Here is a 23350-nt window from a genome sequence, read left to right on the forward strand (position 1 = left end):
CTGGAATGTACAAAAAAACGGTTTCTACATTAATATTTTAGATTAAAATGTTATATATGAACCAAGGATTGAAAGTTTACTTTTTAGATCCCTCATTCATGAATCCATAAATATAATACTGTTGTATAAGTTTACATTGTTGATTTTTTATTTCTTTGATGTATTGCTTTTCCGACTTGCAAATATTAATGAAAATGAAAATTTCAAATGATGAATCTGTATAGCCATTTCCATGCTTGGCATCGCTCCTCAGATTAGCCCGTTCAGAGTAAGAGCGTGTATTTTTTTTCGTTGTGCTCTTCCCAAACGGAGAATCTTTAAAAAATGCTCAGTTACCTCCAGAGCGACCAAGCGTCCACCCAAGTGTGGGCAAGAGAAGCAAGCAAACTGATAAAGTGCGTTCTCAGTGCAGATAAATTCGTTCGCACTCGGGCGAAAGAGAAGCTTTACAGAAAACTCGGTTTGTCTTCATCGGTTGCGTCTGGATCGAAGTTTCGAAGTGCGTCAGAATTTACAATGCACAATGATACAGGACATCAATCTAGCGGAACTAAATTAATAACGCCAAAAGTAGACAAGATAGACTGCTGGTGTCTTCGGCAACTTTGCTCTGTATAATAAAGCGCATATTTTGATTCGAAAAATAAAGTCGAGGGGTCCTCCAATAGCGAAATAGAAATGATAACTTTCTTGTTTAGCATTTTAGAGCTAAGTTTCTTCTACAAAGTTATTTATCTCAACAAATTACACAACTTTGCTGGAAATGTCCAAGTTCTAGAATTTAAACCCAAGGAGATACGGTAAAATTAGAAAATAAATACTTGAAAAATGCTTAACAAAAAAGTTCTCTTGACTTTAAATTTTATATATAAAAAACGGGGAGTTAACAGCTTTGTCCAAAACACCTATCTTTTCATTCCTGGGCGATTTTGATTTAGTTCCCCTAGATTGAGGTTCTTCGGTCGAAAAATATCAAAATTGTAGCGGTGAAGGAAAATTATGCCTGATTTTTACGATTTGTGGAAGTTTTGCAGATTTATTTCTAAAATTTTCCCCAGATCCCTGCGTAATTTTCACGGTTTGTTTAAAAGACAAAGATTTTCGGATAATTTTAGTAAATGTAGCGAAGCGGTGCTTTTGTAAATTAATGCTACCCACGTACGAAAATAAAAGTACATAAACTTTAGTTTACAGATTCATCCGGGCTAGCCCGGTTTTTCAATGCAATTTTCGAGAAATGTTTGGTCCGGCCCGGATGCCCGGATATTGTAAAAAAAACTACTTGAAATTTGCCCGGTTTTATCCACATATTTGGAAAATGAAACAAGAATATGAAATTCAGTTTTAAATTGTTTGTCGAAAATCGGATTTGTGAAAGTTTGTTGAATAGAAAATCAAACCAGGAGAAGTGTCGGGCTCGGCTACGTACAAAAATAGTTGTGGAATGCTAATCCATAAACCTACATTGGAATCCTCTTCAACTGATGCACCGTTCCGCACTGCATGACGACTTTTTTTGAAGAAAACATCCCTGCATTTAAATCCCTCTGGCTTGATACATTGAACTACACAGCAGCGACGCTATAGAGCGCAATTTTCTAGCCAGCTCTTTCTCTTTTCTTTAGAGCGAGCGACGTCCACCCGACCGTCAGAGCACCCGCAATCGGGCGCACTCGGCAAAAAGATTTGTGAACGTTGATCGGCAGAGCAGTGCTCTCGGAAGCCGAAATGATAAAAGTGTAAGCCGTTCTCTGCTCTGTTCTGTTTGCGAGGTGTTGGACAAGCATGGCCATTTCAATGCTTTGTTATGTTAAAACTTTCAATAAGAAAAAAAATTCAAGAATTTCGAAACTGAATTCGAAACAAAAACTCAGGAACGTTACTAAATAAGTTTTTATTTGTATTTTGAAATATATTAACTAAATATTGAAAATGCGTATAAGTTTCAAAAATCATGAATCAATTTTGTATGAAATGTAAAATCAAATTTAATGGACAATTTCTTATAAAGTTTATTATTCAAATTATACTGAAGATTCGAAACGAAAATCAAGCATCTTAAATTGAATACAGAATCTGAATTATGGAAACACAAATAAAATCTTGATTTTGATGATATGGTATGTATGTATGTTTGACCCACCAGTGGATGATAGGTCTTTCGACCCGAGGTGGTACGGGAAGTCTCGATCGCACATTCAAATATTGCTCATGCTTAACTCATCAACAAGATTTGCAACACAACCAAGGGTCCGTTACCACTGGCTTGGGGCAGGTTTGACTCATCTTACTCCCTTCAAACTGTTCGAAACAAATAAAGAATCCTGAAAAGGTACTTAAGTAACCTACTCATGATTCTAAATTTGCCGAGATACTCCGGCTGGCTTGAACCCACAATCCATTGTATATCAGTTTTCGGATCGTTCGATGCCCTGTCCAACCCCTCCAACATCCCCATTAATAGAGTTAAGCTATTTTCATTATTGAAATATAATAAAAAATTGCACATTTTCAATATCTTACCTCGTACCATTTTAAATGGATACTAGAACTTCTTCAATGAAAGGATACTTATCTTACTTCCTAAATGGATTCGTTTTCAATTTTTCAACTGATTCGCCTATTGTACCTATAATCCTTTTAAATTTTGATTATTCCTTCAATCAAATGTACTGATGAACCTTAAAGAAAATCATGATGATTAAAACAGCATTTTTCCCGTAACTATATTCTCAAAATACAGTAAAATGACATAAAATTCGACAATCATGACAGTCATTTTTGACAAATCTCTTTTGATTGAATTTAAGTTAAGTTTTAAACATTATTTTAACAGCTTGGCTATCTTAAAGACCAATTTATCGGTGAAAATTGAACTGAGTTTATAATGACATATAAAAAGTTGAAACTAGAGCAAGTTTTCTATTTGTTTGCACGAAAAAATAAACAAAAATTCATGGCTCCGAAAAAAGTTTAGAATATATGTATTCAGCAAACTCATCATAAATTCCTTACTTGTTTCCCGGATAAACATATAAATTTCCAAATTCATTAGTTGATTACATATTTAACAGATGATATCTAAAAATCATATTCACTAAAATGTATTTAAACAAAATTGTAAACAAAGTTTTGAAGTCAATTCTGATTTTTCAAACAACTTGCTTACCATTTGAAATTTTATTCTATAATTATGTTACTAGCCTCAATTTTATAATTTTCAACAATCATTAGTTCAATAATATTGTTATTCACTTAAAATATAGTTCAGAAAAAAAAACTCGTGAAATAAGTTACTTTTAGAAAAAAAAGAACAAGATTCGGAAACCTAGGAGACAAGTAAAGAAAGTACTCACGAATTTTTATTAATGTTCCTTTAGAGAACGAAGACCTTAGACGCAGAAGAAAATAAAATAAACACGAATACTTAGCTTTTGTACTGATACTGCTGATCAATGAACAAATTTGGTTTCAAGCTCAAAAAGTCCTTCAGGTATCCATTTGTGCATCGTTGACAAATTCGACCGAGATGCTGCAACATACACCCATGTACCGTTTGTTATAGTCCGCTGAGAAGAAACTACGATCCGCCAACACTAGTTGACCGCTTGTTGGAATGACCGTAGTGGTTGGCGATGCTTATGGCTCGGAAGAATCCTCCAAAACTTGTTGGGATTCTTTATTAAGGATTTTCGGCACCGGCAAAATGATGATTATTCTTAATATTTTAAAATTTGCACTTTTGAAATGAACTTAAAATTTAACAGCTTGAAAAAACACGTCATTCTTCAGGCGATGACTACTTCGATCCTTTTTCGTATTATTCATATTCCAGCATATGGAAACGATATATGAAATGTGATACTTTGACTTACATTTTTTGATGCATTTTAGCCCAGACTGGTAACTGAGTTATTAAAATATTTATTTAAAATATTTGGTGATTGTCTGAAACATAAATCTACACCAACAGAATTGGTATAGAAAAAAGGCAATACGAAGTTTGTAGGTGATATCATTAAGCCAATCCGTCATACTGGGAAAGTTTTCTACGGCATCGAAAAATCAAAAAAAATCTTCTATTGCTCGTTTAATTTTTCTATGAGAATCAAACATTTAAAAAAACTTTCACACGATGTGAGAAACTATGTTATCAAAAATTGAAATGCTTATCATAATATTTAAAATTTTTAAAAAAATTAAACATATTTCCATATGCACGCACAACATATAGTTTCTTACTTCAGCTTTTTCAGACACAAAGTGATTTTTTCAGCCTTTAAAACTGACTTACAGCCTTTATCCCGAAGCTTTTTGTTTGAATCAAAATTCTTCGAATTTGAATAACTTTGAAATGAATAATTGTAGCAGAATATTGTCTGAGAATCATATATGAGTCAAGTTACAAGCTTTCCAAGCTGATTTTATCATGTGAATCTAAATTGACGATATGATTCTGACATAAGAAAATTCGATCCTATAATTTTCCCCACCTTAGAATTGCATAAATATGAATAACATATGCAGCCACAGTACAGACCATCCTCGTGATAAATTCATTCCCCGAACCGACCAAAAACAATTCCCAGGAATAATGATAAATATTCATGCCCCACAAGTGATTACACGTTATCATTTGGCACGCTTCAGTCGAACGCCAACACATTCATTGACAGTGTGAAGCTCAGAGCTCCCGTAATCTAGCCCCTCTTCATCGGATTATGTTTGGAGTAGTTTCCCGGGAAAAAGGTGATGTTTAGAGTAGTGGTGGTTAATCCGCTTTCAGTTTTTGACAAATGAAAAAAAAAAAACCTCACGTGTTTCGATTTATTTTTCGTCGTATCTCATCCAAAACCTCAAAATGGGAATATGTAGGGTACTAAATTGAATCCCGATGATTTACAGCGAATTTAAATTCCATAACGGAATTCGGTTTTTCAAATGGCTGACCACAGAATGGACTAAAATGGATTGAATTGTTTTTCCGCATCCGGTGACGTTGTTTGAATTATGGGTCACTTCATTATTTATTGGAATCTAGGATTAAGCTGTGGCTTCCATCGATTTAGTTGATAATGAGCGAATTTGAATGACCTTTCAAATATTCACATCACATCACCTATTTTATACCTATTGACAAATACGTATTAAATTCAAAGTTGATGATATTGATTTTTTGAGCATAGAAAGAAATTTTTATAAAATTTAGAGAAATACAAATTTTTGTTTGTATTTGAATAATTATTTAATAAAAACTAAAATTAACAAAACGCTATTAAACCACTTCTAATTTGATCATCAGACAGCAGAAGCCACCGAAGCTCAACGAAACGAAATTATGCAGATCTTTTTCCGACGAAAGAAACTTTCACTCAAGAATTCCACACACTTTCCACATTGTTTCTTCCGAAAGAAGTTGCTGTTGGAGGTTTGCCACAAAACAGTTGAAAAAAAAGGAAAGTTGGTCTCACACCTTAATCTGTTTGGAAACAAAACAGATAAGCAACAGGCAGAGTGTTTTTCTCGAAAGCCGTAGAAAATGTTCATCCTTTCAACACCTGTCCGATGCTTAAAAGGTGCAAAATAAGATGGACTGGAAGAAAAAAAAAGCCATGAAAAAGTGGAGCTGTTTTCTTTCTGCTTCTCGATGATCTCACTAGGGGGGAAAGCTGTACGAATATGTTTTTCTCCTAGGGCAGGGCACTTTCTTCTTCCGGTCAGAGTGAACGAAGTTTTATAATAGTCTTGTGAGCTTTCCGAATACTTTCCAGTGAGCTGTGGTGCGGCAGCTTTCGACATTCATCTTGCCTTCGCCACCTTCTTCTTCCAGTTAGCTTCTACGGTGCTTCCATTTTGAGGGAAATGTAATTAATCATGGCTAAAAGCTTTCCCTCTGACAGCAAGAAAGTAATTTAATTTAGTTGTGCACTATTTTTTATCGCCCCCGCCCCTCAGAAAACAGTCTTTGAAAGGTGTTTGGCCACCACCAGTTGATAGGCGGATTGAGAAATTGTTGCCCGAGAGACGGGAGATGGGTGTTGACAGTTATTTTTAAATGGTTTCAGTATGAAATAGAATAAATATATTTATATAGAATCAGCAGAAAGTTTATTAATCAGAATTTTTTTAGAAGTGTGTTCATGATGTTTCAAAACCTTTGAAAAGACGATCATTAGAAACTTACATAAATATTTTTGATTCTTATTTAACCTTGTACTTTTTTAAATTCCATTGAAAAAATTTGGTCCTAATTTTCTGGAACTCATCAAAAAGAAAGGTTTTTTGAGTTTTTCCACATGAATCTGAGATTTGAAGAGATTCAGATTACTTTTGAATAAAGTTCCTGTTTAGTCCACGTGCCATTTCCTTGAAAATACATATTATGTTTATAATATTTTAACACCATGTATTTGAGCTTCCACACAATTCTCCACAATGTTCGTAATGTTTTAATATTCCAAGCATTTTTCTAGATTTTTTTGCTCTAAAAAGCAGGTGGGTATTCACCGTCGAGTTTTCGTAATGCTAATATCTCTTGAAAAATATATAAATTGTTGAAATCGCGTGAAGCTGAAGGCTCGCTTTCAAATTTTACCAGCTGCTTTTTCTGTCTAGGTTGATATTTTCTCATGAAATTTTCACAAAATTTTGGTTAACTATCCATCTAACATTCCACAAAATTTAATGACTGTACTATGACTGAAAAAAAAAACACAGCTATTCTCGTAAAAAAGGGACATTTGAGATTAATTTTTGAAATTTGCTGTATTTTTGAAAATTTTCATTAAAATTTGGAAATTTGGCGAAAAGATGTAAAAATCTTTGATCTAGTCGACTCGACTAAGTAAAGTTTACTCAAAATCGATTGAAACGATCAAAACTGAGACCGGTTTGAAAATGATGTTGATTTCATACTTTACCGAACGAAAGTTTGAATAGAAAATTTCGTAATCAATGTTTTTTTTTTAAATTTTTTCTATCACAAATCCAAAAACTTCCACCAAAAATGTTGGTAATTGATTAAAACTTAATTCCTGATTTGTATGGAAAAATATATTTTTCAAATTAGCTCAAAATGAGAAGATCAGAGTTTCAGAAACGACCTGCAAAAAAAAAACTGATTTACGAATTTTATCCACACAAACTTGAAGCGAGCATAGTGACTGTTATTTCTTTAGAATCTCTACATAATTGAATGTTTTCTATTTCCAATCGAATTAGGAATGAAGTTTCTATCAACTTATTATATTTCAAGTGGTAAACTTGAAATTGTGAAAGAAAAATCCAATAAAAAATGATTATGATATCTTCCATACAAACATTCGTCCAAAAAAGAATCAAATTGCCTGTTGGACAATAATAAACCTCATGTTGAAACCGATCCCATTTTGTATTTTAAAGTATTTTCAAAAAAAATTTCCAAAAATTTAGCGAATTTTGTGAAGCAATCTTGAATTTCTCTTTTTTACGAGAATAGCTGTATTTTTTACAGTCATGGCACAGTACAGTCTCCAAAATTCGTGGGGTGTTAGTTGGATAGTTAAGTGAAATTTTGAGAAAATTTCATGAGAAAATATCAACCCAGCCAGAAATGGCAGCTAGTTAAAATTGGAAGCGAGCGCTGCTTCACGCGATTTCATTCTTTTAGGATCGCAAAAGTAAGTTTAATTTAAAAAATATGTTTTATTTCTGTGAATATGTAACTATCAAATTCGGATTGGAATTTTTTTTCTGAATCAGAATCGATGACAAGACTCTCAAATAAAAGTAATGTTTTGGCATTTACCGCATAAATATTGAAATCATTGTTAAAATGTGTTCGTTGGTGGAAAAACCTTTCTTATTCGTATTGAATAAATGGCATAAATATTGTTAAGGGGCTGTTCACTAATTACGTAAGCACTTAGGGGGAGTGAGGGGGTTTCACATTTGCTTACGATCTCTTACTAGGGGGTTAGGGGGGGTTTCCAAAAATCTTACGCAAGAAATATTACCTTAAAAATTCATCACATCCACAGCCATACGAAACCATATTATTCAGGTTTTTTTACTCCCTACCTATTAGTTGGTTAATTTTGATGTTATCTTATTCATCTTTTAATGTCTTTGAATTATTGAAAAAAAATGCAAGTTCCATAAAATTTACAGAGAACCAATTCAATCCATCATATTTTGAAAATGACTTCATCTAGAAAAAATCTTTAAAAATACATAAACGGCGATTTAAATAATGAATTTGTAGACAGTACTTACAGTGATAGACACTATCAATTCTAAATTTTACAAAAGATTTACCAAAAAATCCTAAAACTATATCACTTACCGCTGGATGAGTCTGAGCTTTTAGGTTAGTTGACAACGTGATTGTTGTTAAAAAATTTTGCCCCATCTCTAGTAGTATAGAATGATTTTTTTTAAAGATTTTTATGATTTTCAGGTAAAAAATACCTTGTGCTAACCTGATCTCTCTTTTTGAAATTGGAATTGTGATTTTATAATGTTTATTCGATTGTGGAAATTTATTGAAAATTATTGTTACCCCAAACATGCTACGTCTTGAATGATGTTTTCTTTAATAGTTATGACATTTCCTCTGTTGTTTTGTATAGATTGTGCTTTTCAAATACAGTTTTTTTTTAATTTTACTTCAAAAGTGCTTCGCTTTGAAGTCACATTTTTAATATTTTTGAGCTATTTTTGAAAAAACGTGTCTATTTCTCAAAGAATAATAAACGTAAGATCTTACTAGGGGGGGGGGGGGAGGGGGGGTTTTGAAAAATCTTACTTTGTCTTACCAGGAGGGGAGGGAGGGTTGAAAATTTCCAAAATCGTGCTTACGTAATTAGTGAACGGCCCCTAAAACGGTTTTCAATTGGGATAAAATTATATTTGGGTTCTTCAATTAATGTTTGTTACTTTCCAATAAAAATGTTTGAAAAAAACTATGGGTAAGGTATTTTTTATTTCCGATTCGCTCATGGCATTCGCTCATTTGTATCCTGAATTTAATACTGAATATATGGTTTTAATGAACTGAGGTGCTAATATTTTATCAACAAGTCGCATTTGAGTGTCTATTTGAATATCTGATTCAAATTCACAGGGTGGCTACAACATTTTTATTTTGAATTTCCCATTTTTTTCCCGGTCAAATAATTAAGGTTTTGTGGTCCATTTGCGTCAGAATATAGCAAGATTTTCAACAAATTTTGTTGATTTGGTTGAATCATAACACTCAAATCATTGAGTTCTAAGACCAACTTGATTCTTGTTTTAATTCGTTATGGGTTTTTAAATCATGTTAACAAAAGAAAAATTAAGAATGGTGTAATAAACAGGACTTTTAAATCAATAAATCGTAATTTTTTGATAAGTTACAGATACCAAGTGTGTTACTACAGTTTACGAAATCCACGTATCTGAGAATTAAAAATTATTATGAGAGCGTACAATCATGTGACTCCCTCGTTACACTTAAATTAGTTAAAATGTTGTTTTCAGAAATTTTACATTCAGTAATAAATGCATCGTCAAGTGCAATATAAATTTTTGCTAAAAAAACTTTCTGTATTCACAGAAGATTGTTTATGATTGCCAATGTTTTTCAAAATACTTGGTAGTTCTGAACACTTGTTCGGGGCATTGTTTGATAATCTAAACATATCTTTAATGTTTGAAATATCTAATATATAAAGATGAGTTGGACTATATATGTTTGTATGCACCTTATACAAATCCACACCGCTTAACCGATCAACCTGAAATTTGGCACAGTTATGTGTTTGGACCATGGTAAGGTTTTAGTAATAGTTTTGAGCCCCTCCCACCTGAGAAAAGGGACCCTCCCATACAACTTTCGTTTTTATTCACACGAACCAAAAGTCATGGCACCCATTTTGCCAACCGATTTTCGTTTCCCTTGGCGGGATTGTTTTCACCATCACCAAGGGATGGGCATTAGAAACGCAAACGACCATCCAGAGTTCACGTGTACTGGATAGCTAATCAAAGCCTGCTGATGATAGAAAAATTCATTGCGAAATTTTTGGCGGGCTTTTTTCTTTCTTCTGTTAGTAGCACGGGTCACAAGCACGTGGTTCTTGGATGAAATAAAGAGCCTACATTATGGATGAAAAAATACAACTCGCATGTTACAAATATATTGATGAAAACAGTGGTTTTCAAAGTGGTGCTTACTGCTCCTGGAGGATATAGAGAGTCTACAAGAATACGCAGTATGTAATATCAATGCAATGATTCATCTTCATAATGAATTGACTTCTTCTGCTGAATAGCTATTTGAACGGAATGCTGAAAACTAATTACCATTTTTTATAAATTCCAGCTTCTAAAAACCAACCATTTTCATATTATTGGAAATCCTCATAGAGAAAGAAAAAGTTTTCGAATTCAGAGTTATAAGCTGAAGACTGCGAATTCATAGCTTTGATAGCCGTCAAGGAATGTAAATGGGGGGTAAAAAATTGTACATGCATTATCTGAAAAAAAAAAAAAACAAATCCAACGCATGAAACTTTATGTAATAAAATCTGAGATTTTAGATTTATACCATTCAATTTCATTGGTAAAAATTCATTAAAAAAACCTAAATCGAACGATACCTAAGATATGTTAAATTGACAACTATTCAAGTCTTTTCAATAATGAATGGAATAACTGTGTCCAAGAATAGACAAATTGAAATGAATCTCAGATTTTTCAAACCATTATAAAATTAAATCTTATGTTTTGAATTTGTCTTGGTACATCTTCAAACCTGAACATGATCACATTTTCAAAGGTAATGGAAAGTATTAGAGAAACATGAAGTGCGGACTTTTATATCTGCTTGTTAGTTTCAAAGACGGGTGTGACAAGAGTCCAATAAATGAAACACAGTGCATAGGTTGCAAGCCAAACGAGAAGTGATTCTATTAATCCTGTTGGGTACATTTCTAGGTCCCTGCCTCGAAAGATTCTCTGAGAGAATCTGCTCTGAACAGCAAATCTTAACGAACGGGGTTTTTCCATTTTACCGAAAGTTGTTACACGCTTATCTTGAACATAACAACTCCTTCATCCTTTAAGCTATTTCTTTAGGTATTAATAAAACAGAGATTCGAAAATTAACAACGTAACTTAGATTTGAAGATAATCGAAAGCATGTCAGAAGAACATGCATAAATAGCATAATATAAAAAGTATTTCGATAAAATAGCAATTATTCTCAATTCATATCAATAATAGACAAAATCATCTCTTCTGTGTCGTTTTGAAATTCGTGATGATCTTCGTATAGGAACCACTTCCGGTCTCACTGCTTCAGGACTCCAGGTGTCTCCGGATCGATCCAGGTAAACAAACGAATCGGCTGCAAAGCCATAAAAATCAGAACTGGAATCTGATAAGCGCTGCTCCATTTCCTCATCTTCTTCTCTCCTTCGTTTGGTACAAATAGAATCTGGTATGGCCGGCAAAGTGTCACTCTCATCATTGAGGACAAAATTCAAAGTGCTCTTTCTTAAATCCTTTGGAGCGAGTTTCAATTGACGCTTGTGTGCCAACACAATCCTTCCATTGATCAAAACCTGTGAAATAGTTGTTGAAAGCCATTTTAGAAATTTTGCAGGTATCCATCTATTAAAATCAGTTCTGTTATTATTCTTGTAGAATATTATGTCTCCATTCTTCAGTTTGTCAAATGCATCAGTCAATTCAACTTTAGTTTTAGTTGTTGAAGGTTGACATGTTATCTGGTCATCATGGGATTCAGTCAAATGATGTCTAAAATTATTCTTGGGATTCAACAAATCAATTAAGCCCTTTGGCTTAAATGAAAGCAAACGTTCCGATGGAAACTCTCCTCCTTCCCCCAAACAAGTGTTTCTGTAATTGAACAAGAAATATGCAATTTGTTCATCTGTATCTAAATGTTTGATATGTTGGTCAAGAAGGAACTTTTTGAGGACGTCTTTCACCAAGCGGACCATACGTTCCGCTTGTCCATTGCTTTCTGGGTGATACGGCGGACTCTTCATAACTATTATGCCCTGTTGTTGGAAGAATCGCACAAAAGTATCTGAATTGAAAGGTGGACCTCCATCTGTTACTAGAACATCTGGAAGTCCAAACCTAGCAAAGATTGCCATGAAAACCTTGAGTACTCGCCTACATTCTGTGCCATTTTTCATGTATTCAAGTTCTATCCACTTACTGTGACTGTCTACTATTAAAAGAAAAACCTTTCTGTCTAAGTGGAAAAAATCGGCATGAACTCTACTAAAAGGTTTTACTGTTGGAATCCATTTAGAGTATGGTGCGGGTTTAGGAACTACGTTTGTTTCCGCACATATACGACAAAATTTGACAAATTCCTCTATGTCCTTATTAATGTGGAACCAGTAAACTGTTCGCCTAGCAAGTTGCTTTAATTTATGTATTCCTAAATGATTTGAATGAAGCAGTTTTAAAACATCATGTTTTAGTGCAGAAGGAATCACAACTCGATCTTGAAATAAAAGGCATCCTTCGACCTCCTCCAGCTCTTGGTGGGCTGAATAAACATCCCTGAATTCCTTGTCCAATCGATTTGGCCATCCTTTGCGAATATATTGTAAAATTTTTGAAGTAAAAGGATCAGTTTTTGTCGCTTTAGCTATTTCTTTATAATTTAACGGGAATTCCTTAGTAAAATTTAAATTCTTTACAAATTCCCTATCTAACTCCAAAGGCACTTCTTGATTTTCAGGAAACCTGGAGCAGAAATCTGCGTTTCCCATTTTTGAAGACGGACGATAAAGAATATCATAGTCATAAATTGCTAACTCAAGCAGATACCTTTGCAATCTGGTTACTGAAATTGCGTTTTTTCCGTGTTTACCAAAAATTCCTATTAACGGCTTGTGGTCCGTGTAAATAGTAAATTTTTGTCCGTATAAAAATTTATGGAATTTCTTAACTGTGCTCACTATAGCTAGCGCTTCTAAGTGCAAAATCGGGTAGTTCTTTTGAGCCGAATTCAAAGTGAATGAAGTGAAGCTTATAGGCTTCTCTTCACCTTTTACTACATGCGCAATGACTCCTCCTAGACCGTATGAACAGGCGTCAGTCACCACTACTATCGGTTTCGCAGGATCAAAATATTCCAGTAAATTAGGCTTCATTAAGTATTGTTTGCAATCCTGAAATACTTTTTCACAATCAGTGTTCCAATCAAAAGATGTATCTTTTTTTAACAATGAGTATAAACGATGCAATTTAGATGACATGTTAGGAATGAATTTAGAATAAAACGTTATTAGTCCCAAAAATGCTTTTAATTCTGAAACGTTCTGTGGAGGCTTTGCTTGATGAATTGTTCTTACTTTTTCAGGACATGGTAATAGTCCATTAGCAGTTAAAACGTGCCCAAGGTATGGTAACTTTGTTACAAAAAACTTACATTTTTTTAAATGGACCTTGATATTAGTTTTAGATAATCTTTCCAAGACCAATAAAAGCTTATTTTTACAATCATCCCAATTTTTTCCAGCGATTAATAAATCATCCAAATAACAACAAACAAATTCCAACCCATGTAATACTTGGTCCATAACTTTTTGAAATACCGAGGCAGAAGAGGCAGCACCTTGAGGTAATCTGTTATAAGAGTAAAGTCCCTTAATTGTGTTAATTATCATGAATTTTTTTGAATTTTTCGAAAGCAAAAGTTGCGTGTATGCACCCGCTAAATCAAGCGAGCAAAATATTTTAGAACCAGCAAGTTTAGCGAAAATATCTTGCGCAAGAGGCAAAGGATATGTATTCGGAACAATGACTTTATTAATCGACACTTTACAGTCGATTACAAGTCTGATGCCTTGATCTTTTTTTATAACTACGACTACGGGTGAAGCCCATTCACTGACTTCTACTGGTGTAATAATGTTTGCTTCTTCTAGCTCTTGCAAATGATCTAAAACTTTTTGGCGCAAACGTAACGGAACCTCATATGCTTTTCTAAAAATTGGAGTTTTATCTCGCAAAACCAAATCTCCTTCGTAACCCTTGATAGGTTTTGACATATCCCCATCAAAAACATTGGGGAACTTACTCTTCACTTCCTGAACAATTTCCTCTTCTCTCAGTGCATTGATGTTGATCCTTGATGCAGATGTAAAAGCATGCCTCCAGCCGATGCAGAACACGTCTAGCCAAGTTCGACCCAACAAAGGAACAAATTCATTGTCGCATCGTAACACCACCAGGTCGACTTGCTGTTTAATATTATTTAGTTGAACATAAACCTTAATTTTTTCCCAAAACATTTAGTCTTTTACCATCGATGACAACCAAACGCATATTACAAGGTGCCAAATAACAATGAGCAAAATTTCTTAAGAAAACGCTTTCTGAAATTACGCTCTCGCCAGACCCACAGTCTATTTCCATAGTCAACCTCCTTTTATCAACCATAGCTTCTACATAACAAGGTTTATTAATCTTATTGACAGAAGAAATCATCAAACAAGATTCTTCTTCAATGTCTGATTCCAAATCCAAATCGTATTTTAATCGCTTAAACAATCCAGAGCTTGATGGCTGAGCTTTCGAAGCATCAACAAAATTAACAGCTGCTGCATTTTGATTTTGACTACGATAAGACTGATAGCGTCCTGAGTTCTGGCGAATGAGACGATAGCAATAATTTATTGTGTGACCTTTTTTCTTGCAAAAATTGCAAACAAAAACCGGCTTGTTTCTACGCGATCTGTCCCAGCTTCTACTCCGATCCCTGAACCGTACTGAACGCTCTCGACTATCGCTCCTACTACGATTTCTGAAACTGCTTCTTTTTGGTGACCTATCTTCACGACGCCCCAAACGTGCAATAACGCTCGACCGTCTATCATCGTTGTTCAATTTCCGCATTTTTTCTAAGGTTTGCTCATGGGTAATTAACATTTTCTCTGCTTTAGATGCTGTTAAATTTTCTTCAAGAATCATTCTACTCTTTAATTGCTCATCAAAACAGCCAATCACTAGCATCTGACAAATGAACCGATCTTTGTTATCACCGAAATTGCACTCCTCTGCTGATGTTTTAACCGACAGAATGAAATCGATAGCTCTTTCATCAGGTCTTTGACGTCGCGTCCAAAACTGGTTGCACGCCAAAAATTCCGGATCTTTCCTATCATAGTACTTTTTCAACTCTTCAATAATCTCAACGTACGATAAAGATTTCACGTCTCTACCAGGAAATAGCGTTTTTATTCTAGAGTATACTTCAGTACCGCACACAGCCAAAAAAGAAGTCTTATACTTTGCTTCTGGATAGTTGTTATGAGTGAAAATCCACTCTAATTGTTCGACGTATTGACCAAATGATATTGATCCCGGGATAAATTGCTCGGCTGTAGTAGCTAGAGCCATTTTCAAATTTGTTTTTGTAAGTTTAAATAAATTGTATAAACGAATGTATAAGAAAACAATTGGGATTTAGAATATTTGTATAAAAACTGTAAATCGGGAAAATAATGTTATCAATAACAAAAATGGACGCACACAAAAAATAAAAAAAATAAAATAAAATAAAATAAAAAATGAAACAAAAGAAAAATTATTAAAATCAAATAAAAAGTTAAATATCAAATTATAAAATACACAAAAAACCACAACATAAATAACGTACCTTTTCAAAAAAAATCAGCAATCAGAAAAGTAAAGCGAGTTAGATCGCAATCAGTTGCACCAAAAAAATTCCAGGTAACACTAACCAAGTCGTCAGGGATAAAAAAAAATTGCATGCAGCAATTCAGCAACAACAACTAGACTGCGATTAACAGCAACAGCAAAACCACTCAGCAATCAGCAACCCGCTCAGCAATCAGCGATCAGTAACTCACTCAGCAATCGGCAATAAAAATCCAGCAAATTCCGGTACTTGGTATCAATTCAGCGAAGTGCAATCTAGCAACACTGCCAGAGAGATGATTAGATGATTCGCTTTGGATCGGGAGAGAATTACCACAATGCAATGGCGCTGGCGATGGCGCTGAATAACCAAACTCGTGTTGCTGGAACAAAAGGCACCGAACAAAATGGCGTACCCAAGCCGTCACCGCGTGATAACGCCAAAATTTTTGCAATTTCCACGGTTAGAGTAACAAAAATCACTAATGTGACATTAGGCTTCGGAATATCGATTGTTAATGATTCAAAATCACAGACCGCTTTGTGAGAATAAAATCACTCTAACTTATCCGCACTGAGCTTCCTTTACTGGTGAAAAATCCGACTTTTTTTTTTCTCAAAAACTTATTCCGCTTTCTTTAAATCACACTGCTTTTAGCCAAATCACAAGAAAATTATGCACGCTGTGATAAAAAAAAATCACTATCTTGGTGAAAAATACTAATTTAATCCTCGTGCCACTTTTATATCTGCTTGTTAGTTTCAAAGACGGGTGTGACAAGAGTCCAATAAATGAAACACAGTGCATAGGTTGCAAGCCAAACGAGAAGTGATTCTATTAATCCTGTTGGGTACATTTCTAGGTCCCTGCCTCGAAAGATTCTCTGAGAGAATCTGCTCTGAACAGCAAATCTTAACGAACGGGGTTTTTCCATTTTACCGAAAGTTGTTACACGCTTATCTTGAACATAACACGGACAAGCGGAAATTGCGAGTTCAAGTTCTTTACGGTGAGCCGTTGAATGTTTTTTGAGAAATTTATTATATTTTCGGCTTATGTTCTTACTTTCTTTGATATCTCATGTTTCTCTAATATTTCCCATCACCTTTAAAAGTTATAAAATGAACGATTTTGGTTCCTAGATGATTTGTGTTTGATAACTTCAAATTACTTTTAGTGGATCTTTCAACATTCAGAAAAAAATATCATAAAACAGTGTGAAATAAAACTGCGAAAAAAGGACACATACAATTGGAGACATTCAAAGTGAGTCTTCAACAAGGTTCAGAAGTCTATTTAGAAATTTCTAAGTAAATCAAACGTTAATATACTATTGTACGGGGAGATCATCTATCTCGAAATGTAGTATAAACTCCAGTAGAGATTTTCATTAGATGGGAAAGGGGAAAGATAAAAAATAACAGTTTTAATATTTGAAGATAAAAAATAAGGCCAAATCTATTAAATCTCCATAAAAAAGGGTGGGTTAACATGTTTTTCGTGATAGGATGAATAAGCATACATAGGAAATTGTCACCTCATTACTATGAGTTTTTCATTATTATGAAAACGATAAACGCAGTTAATGATCTCAATCAAAGCTTTAAAAACATTTACAAAATTTACAAAGTTAACTTGACCAAATATGGGTAAATGTTTTTTATTATTATGAATACAAAGCTTCTATAATTTTTAGAAGTCAACGACTCTTTTTGATAAATATTTTTAATGAACCTGAGCAAGGCCGGGTAAAATCAGCTAGTTAATATCTAATCATGAAAATTTTGAAAATAAACCGTTATGCAGAAATTTACCAGTTTCTCAAATCTATGAATATCAGATTGTAGAACAAGATTCTCTGTTTCCTTCTGTTTTAACTTTCAACCAATTGGTGGTACTTGGATTACACTAGGGAACAGCATTTTTGGTGCCTATGTATCAATATGTATATCGTTGTCAATTTTTTTTTAAATACCCTCAATAAGCTTTGAACAACAGAAAATCAAGGAATTTACAGAGGATTATCAATGACAGTTTATCGTTGAGATAGAAAAAAAAAGGAATCAAGAACGAGTTTTCTCACAGTTATAAAGAATTTATAATTTTTGTGTGCTATAAAATTGCTTGAACAAAAAAAACTTGAGCTCATGAACACGGTTTTCTTTTTTTACGAATGTTAAAGATATATATTTAAGTCTTGATCTTTCAGAGATCTTTTTTGTCTATGCGGGTATAAAATATATTTTTTTGAAGTAGGCAGACCCAATATGACTATTTTAAGATTGCCAGAATTTTTCAGTACGTAACCGGGCATGACAACTCCGTGCTTTTCTGTTTAAAAACCTGGCAAAATCCGGGCATTCGAATTCCAAACTGTCGGCAATTCCAAAAATCCCGGCAATATTCGAGCAAATTTGGTAAAAACCCAGGAAATACTCATCAAAAATCTAAAAAAAATCTAAAAAATATTTTTTGTCAGCAAAATTTTTCACTAGGTTCTAAATCCTATTTTGGGCTTCCATTAAACCTTTCTCGATTATTTTTTTAAACTTGCTCGAAAAATTTTGTTTTGAACGCATACATAGATAAATTAAAAAATTCAATGTAATTGTAATTTTTTTTTATCGATTTGGCATATAAGGTGACTAAATCTGGGCAAACCCAAGCTTTTTTCAATGAAATCCGGATAACCGGGCTGGACCGGACTTTTCGCAATTTCCTATTATCTAAACATCTGGGATTAAACCAGGTAATCTGGCAAGCTCATACTTGGAAATTATAGATCAAATGCTGAATAAAACTTTCTTGAGAAAATTATGCCCAAAAATTTAATTGTTTTTCAAAAGTTTCAGTATTGAAAAAAGATTTTGAAAATTTTGATTTGTGTTAGTGATAAGCTCAGTATCTGATTGAATTGATTAAGTTCAAATGAATTGCCCGTTGTTGCGTGGCAACAAATGCTCCCGAAGCTTATTGGCAATATCGTTAGTAATTTTAGTGAAACTCTTTGAAGATCTAGATTTACTCAGTGTAAGCGACGCTTCTTGACCTAAGATCGAGAGGGCGTCCTTAAAGCGCAATGGCTAACTAAGGGATGGTCGACTACGACCACCAAAAAAATGCTTAAACTACTCGCGCGTCTTTTTTGCATTGTCTGGGCATTGGGTTTGAGGAAAACCTCAGAAGAAGGGCGGTGGGAAAAGTTTTCCTGAAAGCTGGCAAGACATGAGCCAGGTCTCTATTCCTGGAACCTTGTTTTGAGACGGATGTTTGTTTGTTTGTTTATTTCTTAATCCATCGGACCAGAGGTCTAAATGGATGTGATGGGAAAAGCACAAGGCACAAAAACCCATCAGTGGAGATAGCATAGACGATACAATAATTAACAGAATGTAAAAACTAATACTACTGATTTACAAAATAAAAGCAATACTAAGATCTATCATCAAACAGAATACAAAACAAAAATTAACTTAGCATTGTAGCTCGTAAGCGGTTCACAAACATATCACTCGTTAAATTAAAATCGAATTCACTACATACATTGTTGAATACTGCACACATGGAACGAATAGGCTCATTCTGACCGTAGAGTGTTCGATGAAATCCTAGCCGTAGAAATTCTCGCGTTCTCAGTTGTCTAGGCACCACGTTGAAGTCGACTCTCGCAAGAATGTTTGGCGCATCGATGTCACCGAGCAGCAATTTTCCAACAAACGCCGCCTTCAAGTATTCACGTCGGTTAGCGAGGGTATCCAGATTCAACCAGGAGCATCGCTGTGAATACGTAGGAGATTCTTCCGGGACTGGCCAGGGGCAAATTCGGAGTGCTGAGCGAGTAAATTTGGATTGTACGGATTCGATTCTACTGACCCAGGTGTCATGGCTAGGGCACCAGACGACTGCTGCAGATTCCAGGTGCGAGCGAACTAATGCACAGTATAGAGTTCGTAGACACTGTGGATTTGTGAATTCCCTAGTGGTTCGCAAAATAAATCCTAAAGTCCTATTCGCTTTGGCTACGACGTAATTTAGTTGATTTTCAAATGTAATTTTGGAATCCAACAGTACACCTAGATCCTTCACAACGGAAACTCGTTCAAGAGTGGAATCTTGGAGAGTGTAATTCCAAGTCAGTGGATTCTTTTTCCGAGTAAAACTGATTACATTGCATTTTGCCACACTGACCGTTAAGCAATTCAATTTACACCACTCCAGAAATTTACTCAACATTTGCTGCAATTCCAAACAGTCGCTGTAGCTTTCAATTTTCCGATAAATTTTCAAGTCATCAGCATACAACATTCTACACCCGGATGGAAGAGCGTATGTTACATCGTTGTAATAAATGCAGAAAAGAAGAGGTCCGATGTTGCTGCCTTGTGGTACTCCTGAGTTATTCTGGAACACATATGACTCAGCATTTCCTAGCCGAACAGTGAGAGAACGATTTGTCAAGAACGATGTTAAAGAGTCGTAGTTAGTTGGAGTTGTAACCGAAGTAGAAAATCGCCGTGGTTCGAATTGTCGCCGTAGTACATTGCGAGTCGAAGATCGTTAGCCTTCGTAAAAGTATCGGAAGTCGTCGGAAGTGTGGTGGCTCAAAACTAACCCCCAGTCCGACTGAAGAGGCAATCCGACGGCCTATGTTTGGACACCCGGAAGACGTAGATGGCAATTCGTTGGTAAGTCGTTGTACTTTATTGATTCTCTTGAGATCTTTGGGATTGAAATGCGCTTGCATTGATTTTCAAAGAGCCGACCTATATTCCCAACGATATTGCCAGTTTGCTTCTTCCCTCATTAGAGCGCGAAAACAAATTGTCCCCCCCTGGGGTAAGAGTCCGGGCAAAGTATCTTGGCTGCTAGCACATCTGCAATCGCAGATGGCGCAAAAGTGCTGGTAGTAATACTCGCGACTATTGAGTTAAAAAGGGTAAAAAATACCCACTACGTAACACCGTTTCTGAATAGAATTTTCCCAGTTTTTGTGTTGTTGTATTTTTATGAGGTTTTGATTTCAGTTTTTTCATTTTTGTTATAAAAATAGGTTCTCAATTTCTAGGATTCAAGTGCCAATAGGATTCCCAATTTTTGTTGATTCTCAAAGAATCGTTTCTATTCTTGCATGAATATGTTAAATTTGAACAATAATACTGAAAATGAAAAGATTTTCTGGTAATGATAGTTATTGGATATTTGTGAAACACCAAAACAGGTGGTTCTTGAAGGTTTAATGGGAAACAATTTCAAATATCGATTCAGTCATACCAAAATTATTTTTAAAATTCTCAAGATGTCAGGATTCTGTTTTGATCTCAACTGAATATTAAATCAGTAAATCGAACTTCACCCCACTGTATTTTGTAAGCATTAGCTTCCTCCAAACCAGTGTGAAAAAACTTTCGAAATATCTAGCACATCCCCTCCCCCTGAATTGAGTGTCAAGCAACAAGCTCCGTTCATGCCTTGCAGCAAAAACCAGGTCTGGATTAGATCAGAACTTTGGTCAAAAGTTGTCTGCGCTATGCTCGTTTTAATTAATTCTCAACGTTGAACGACTTTTCCGTTGGTTTTTTGTCAACAACATTGCCACCCCTCGGGAAGCGAAGAAGATTGATTGTGTGTATTTTTTCCTCAGAGCAAGCAAACCGGCAAGCAACACGTTAATGGTCGTAAAAGTTCTACTCTAGTATGTATCCTACTCACCGATCCAAGGCGATGGCCACCAGATGAAGGATGGAGGCGGTACAGCAAAGGACATCGCTCGAGGTCCACATATCGCAGAGGTCCGCCCCCAGGCGCCACTCCTTGGACACCTCGTAGACTGCGCCGAGGGGCATCACCAGACAGGCCACCAGGAGATCGGCCACGGCCAGTGACAGTATCAGATGATTGGCCACGCTCTGGAGGTTCCGTTCCAGCAGAATGGCCGCTATCACGAACACGTTTCCTGGAAGCAAAAACAAGGAAGTTAGTTAGTTTTTACGAGTTGTGAGTTTGCAGGAATTTTAAAGTGTTATCTGGAAGTTAAATGGAAGATCTGTCTGATAAAAACTGGAATTTAGTTAGTTTTTACGAGTTGTGAGTTTGCAAGAATTTTAAAGTGTTATCCTGAAGTAAAATGGATGATCTGTCTGATAAAAACTGGAATCTGAAGATTTAAATGTGAGCAAAATCATAAGTGAGAGAAGTGCTTTTTCAGGATTTGGTCAATTATATTTTTGAAGAAATGTGAAGAAATCCTACATATCTGAGTAACAAATGGTAAACTCTGTTTTGACAATGATATTACATATTTGGATTAATTGTATAAGAACATTTATCAAAATTTAAATTTAAATATCTTTTGACATGAAGTTTTTGAGCTCCACTTCTATCTGTATGGGGGAAGTCATCAGGCCGGCTTCATGGAGGGACGGTCTACGACGGACCAGATATTCACATTACGGCAAATCCTCCAAAAATGCCGTGAACACCAAGTCCCTACGCATCATCTATTCATCGACTTCAAAGCCGCATACGACACGATCGACCGTAACGAGCTATAGAAAATCATGGACGAGAACGGCTTTTCCGGGAAGCTGATCAGACTGATCAAGGCGACAATGGATGGAACGCAGTGCTGTGTGCGGATTTCGGGTGAATTGTCGAGTTCATTCGAATCGCGCAGGGGGCTTCGACAAGGTGATGGTCTATCCTGCATGATGTTCAACGTGGCGCTAGAAGGTGTTATTCGACGAGCGGTGGGCGAAATGCGGGGCACGATTTTCAACAGATCCAGTCAACTTATCTGCTTTGCCGATGACATTGATATAGTCGGCAGATCATCTGCGGCGGTGGAGGAGATCTACCGCAAACTGAAACGCGAAGCAGGAAGGATTGGGTTGATGATTAATACGTCCAAGACGAAGTATATGCTGGCCTGCGGATCCGAGACCGACCGAACCCGCTTGTCCAGTAATAACAAGGTCACGATCGACGGCGACGAGCTGGAGATAGTCGAAGATTTTGTCTATCTCGGCTCACTGGTGACCGCAGACAATGACACCAGCCGTGAGATCCGGAGGCGAATTATCAGCGGAAGTCGTGCCTACTATGGACTCCACAAGCAACTGCGGTCGAGAAGACTTTGCCCTCGCACGAAGTGTAACCTGTATATGACGCTTATTAGACCGGTTGTTCTCTACGGGCACGAGACATGGATATTGCTCGAGGAGGACCTGCGTACACTCGGGGTATTCGAGCGACGAGTGTTAAGAACCATCTTTGGCGGCGTACAGGAGAACGGAGTGTGGAGGCGAAGGATGAACCACGAGCTCGCGCGGCTCTACGGCGAACCCAGTATCCAGAAGGCGGTGAAAGCTGACCGGATACGCTGGGCGGGACATGTTGCGAGAATGCCGGACGACTGTCCTGCAAAACAGGTGTTCGCTACGAATCCGGTAGGAACAAGACGAGCGGGGGCGCAACGAGCGAGGTGGTTAGACCAAGTGGAGCGTGATCTGGCGAACGTGGGGTGCCCGAGAAATTGGAGAACGGTTGCCATGGACCGAGTGAATTTTAGGAATTATGTTCGTCAAGTTATTTATGTCGTGAGACGGAATACTATGTAAATAAACAAATAGTTCTATCTGTATGTAAAATTGAACAATTTAATATGATAATTATATT

General features: G+C 35.8%; 1 protein-coding gene across 1 annotated transcript in view; it reads right to left on the reverse strand.

Moving 5' to 3' along the window:
• The window catches only part of LOC129747777 (5-hydroxytryptamine receptor-like), a gene marked incomplete at its 5' end in the record, with an annotated part of 98831 nt that extends 76046 nt beyond the window's left edge, over positions 1-22785 (reverse strand). Inside the window, 2 exons of the mRNA XM_055742123.1 lie at positions 21386-21629; positions 22770-22785. Of these exons, the coding sequence (XP_055598098.1) occupies positions 21386-21629; positions 22770-22785 (260 nt within the window). The remainder of the gene's footprint in view (positions 1-21385; positions 21630-22769) is intronic.
• Positions 22786-23350: the final 565 nt, after the last annotated feature.

This window comes from Uranotaenia lowii, chromosome 2, assembly GCF_029784155.1.
Source record: "Uranotaenia lowii strain MFRU-FL chromosome 2, ASM2978415v1, whole genome shotgun sequence".
Taxonomy (NCBI): domain Eukaryota; kingdom Metazoa; phylum Arthropoda; class Insecta; order Diptera; family Culicidae; genus Uranotaenia; species Uranotaenia lowii.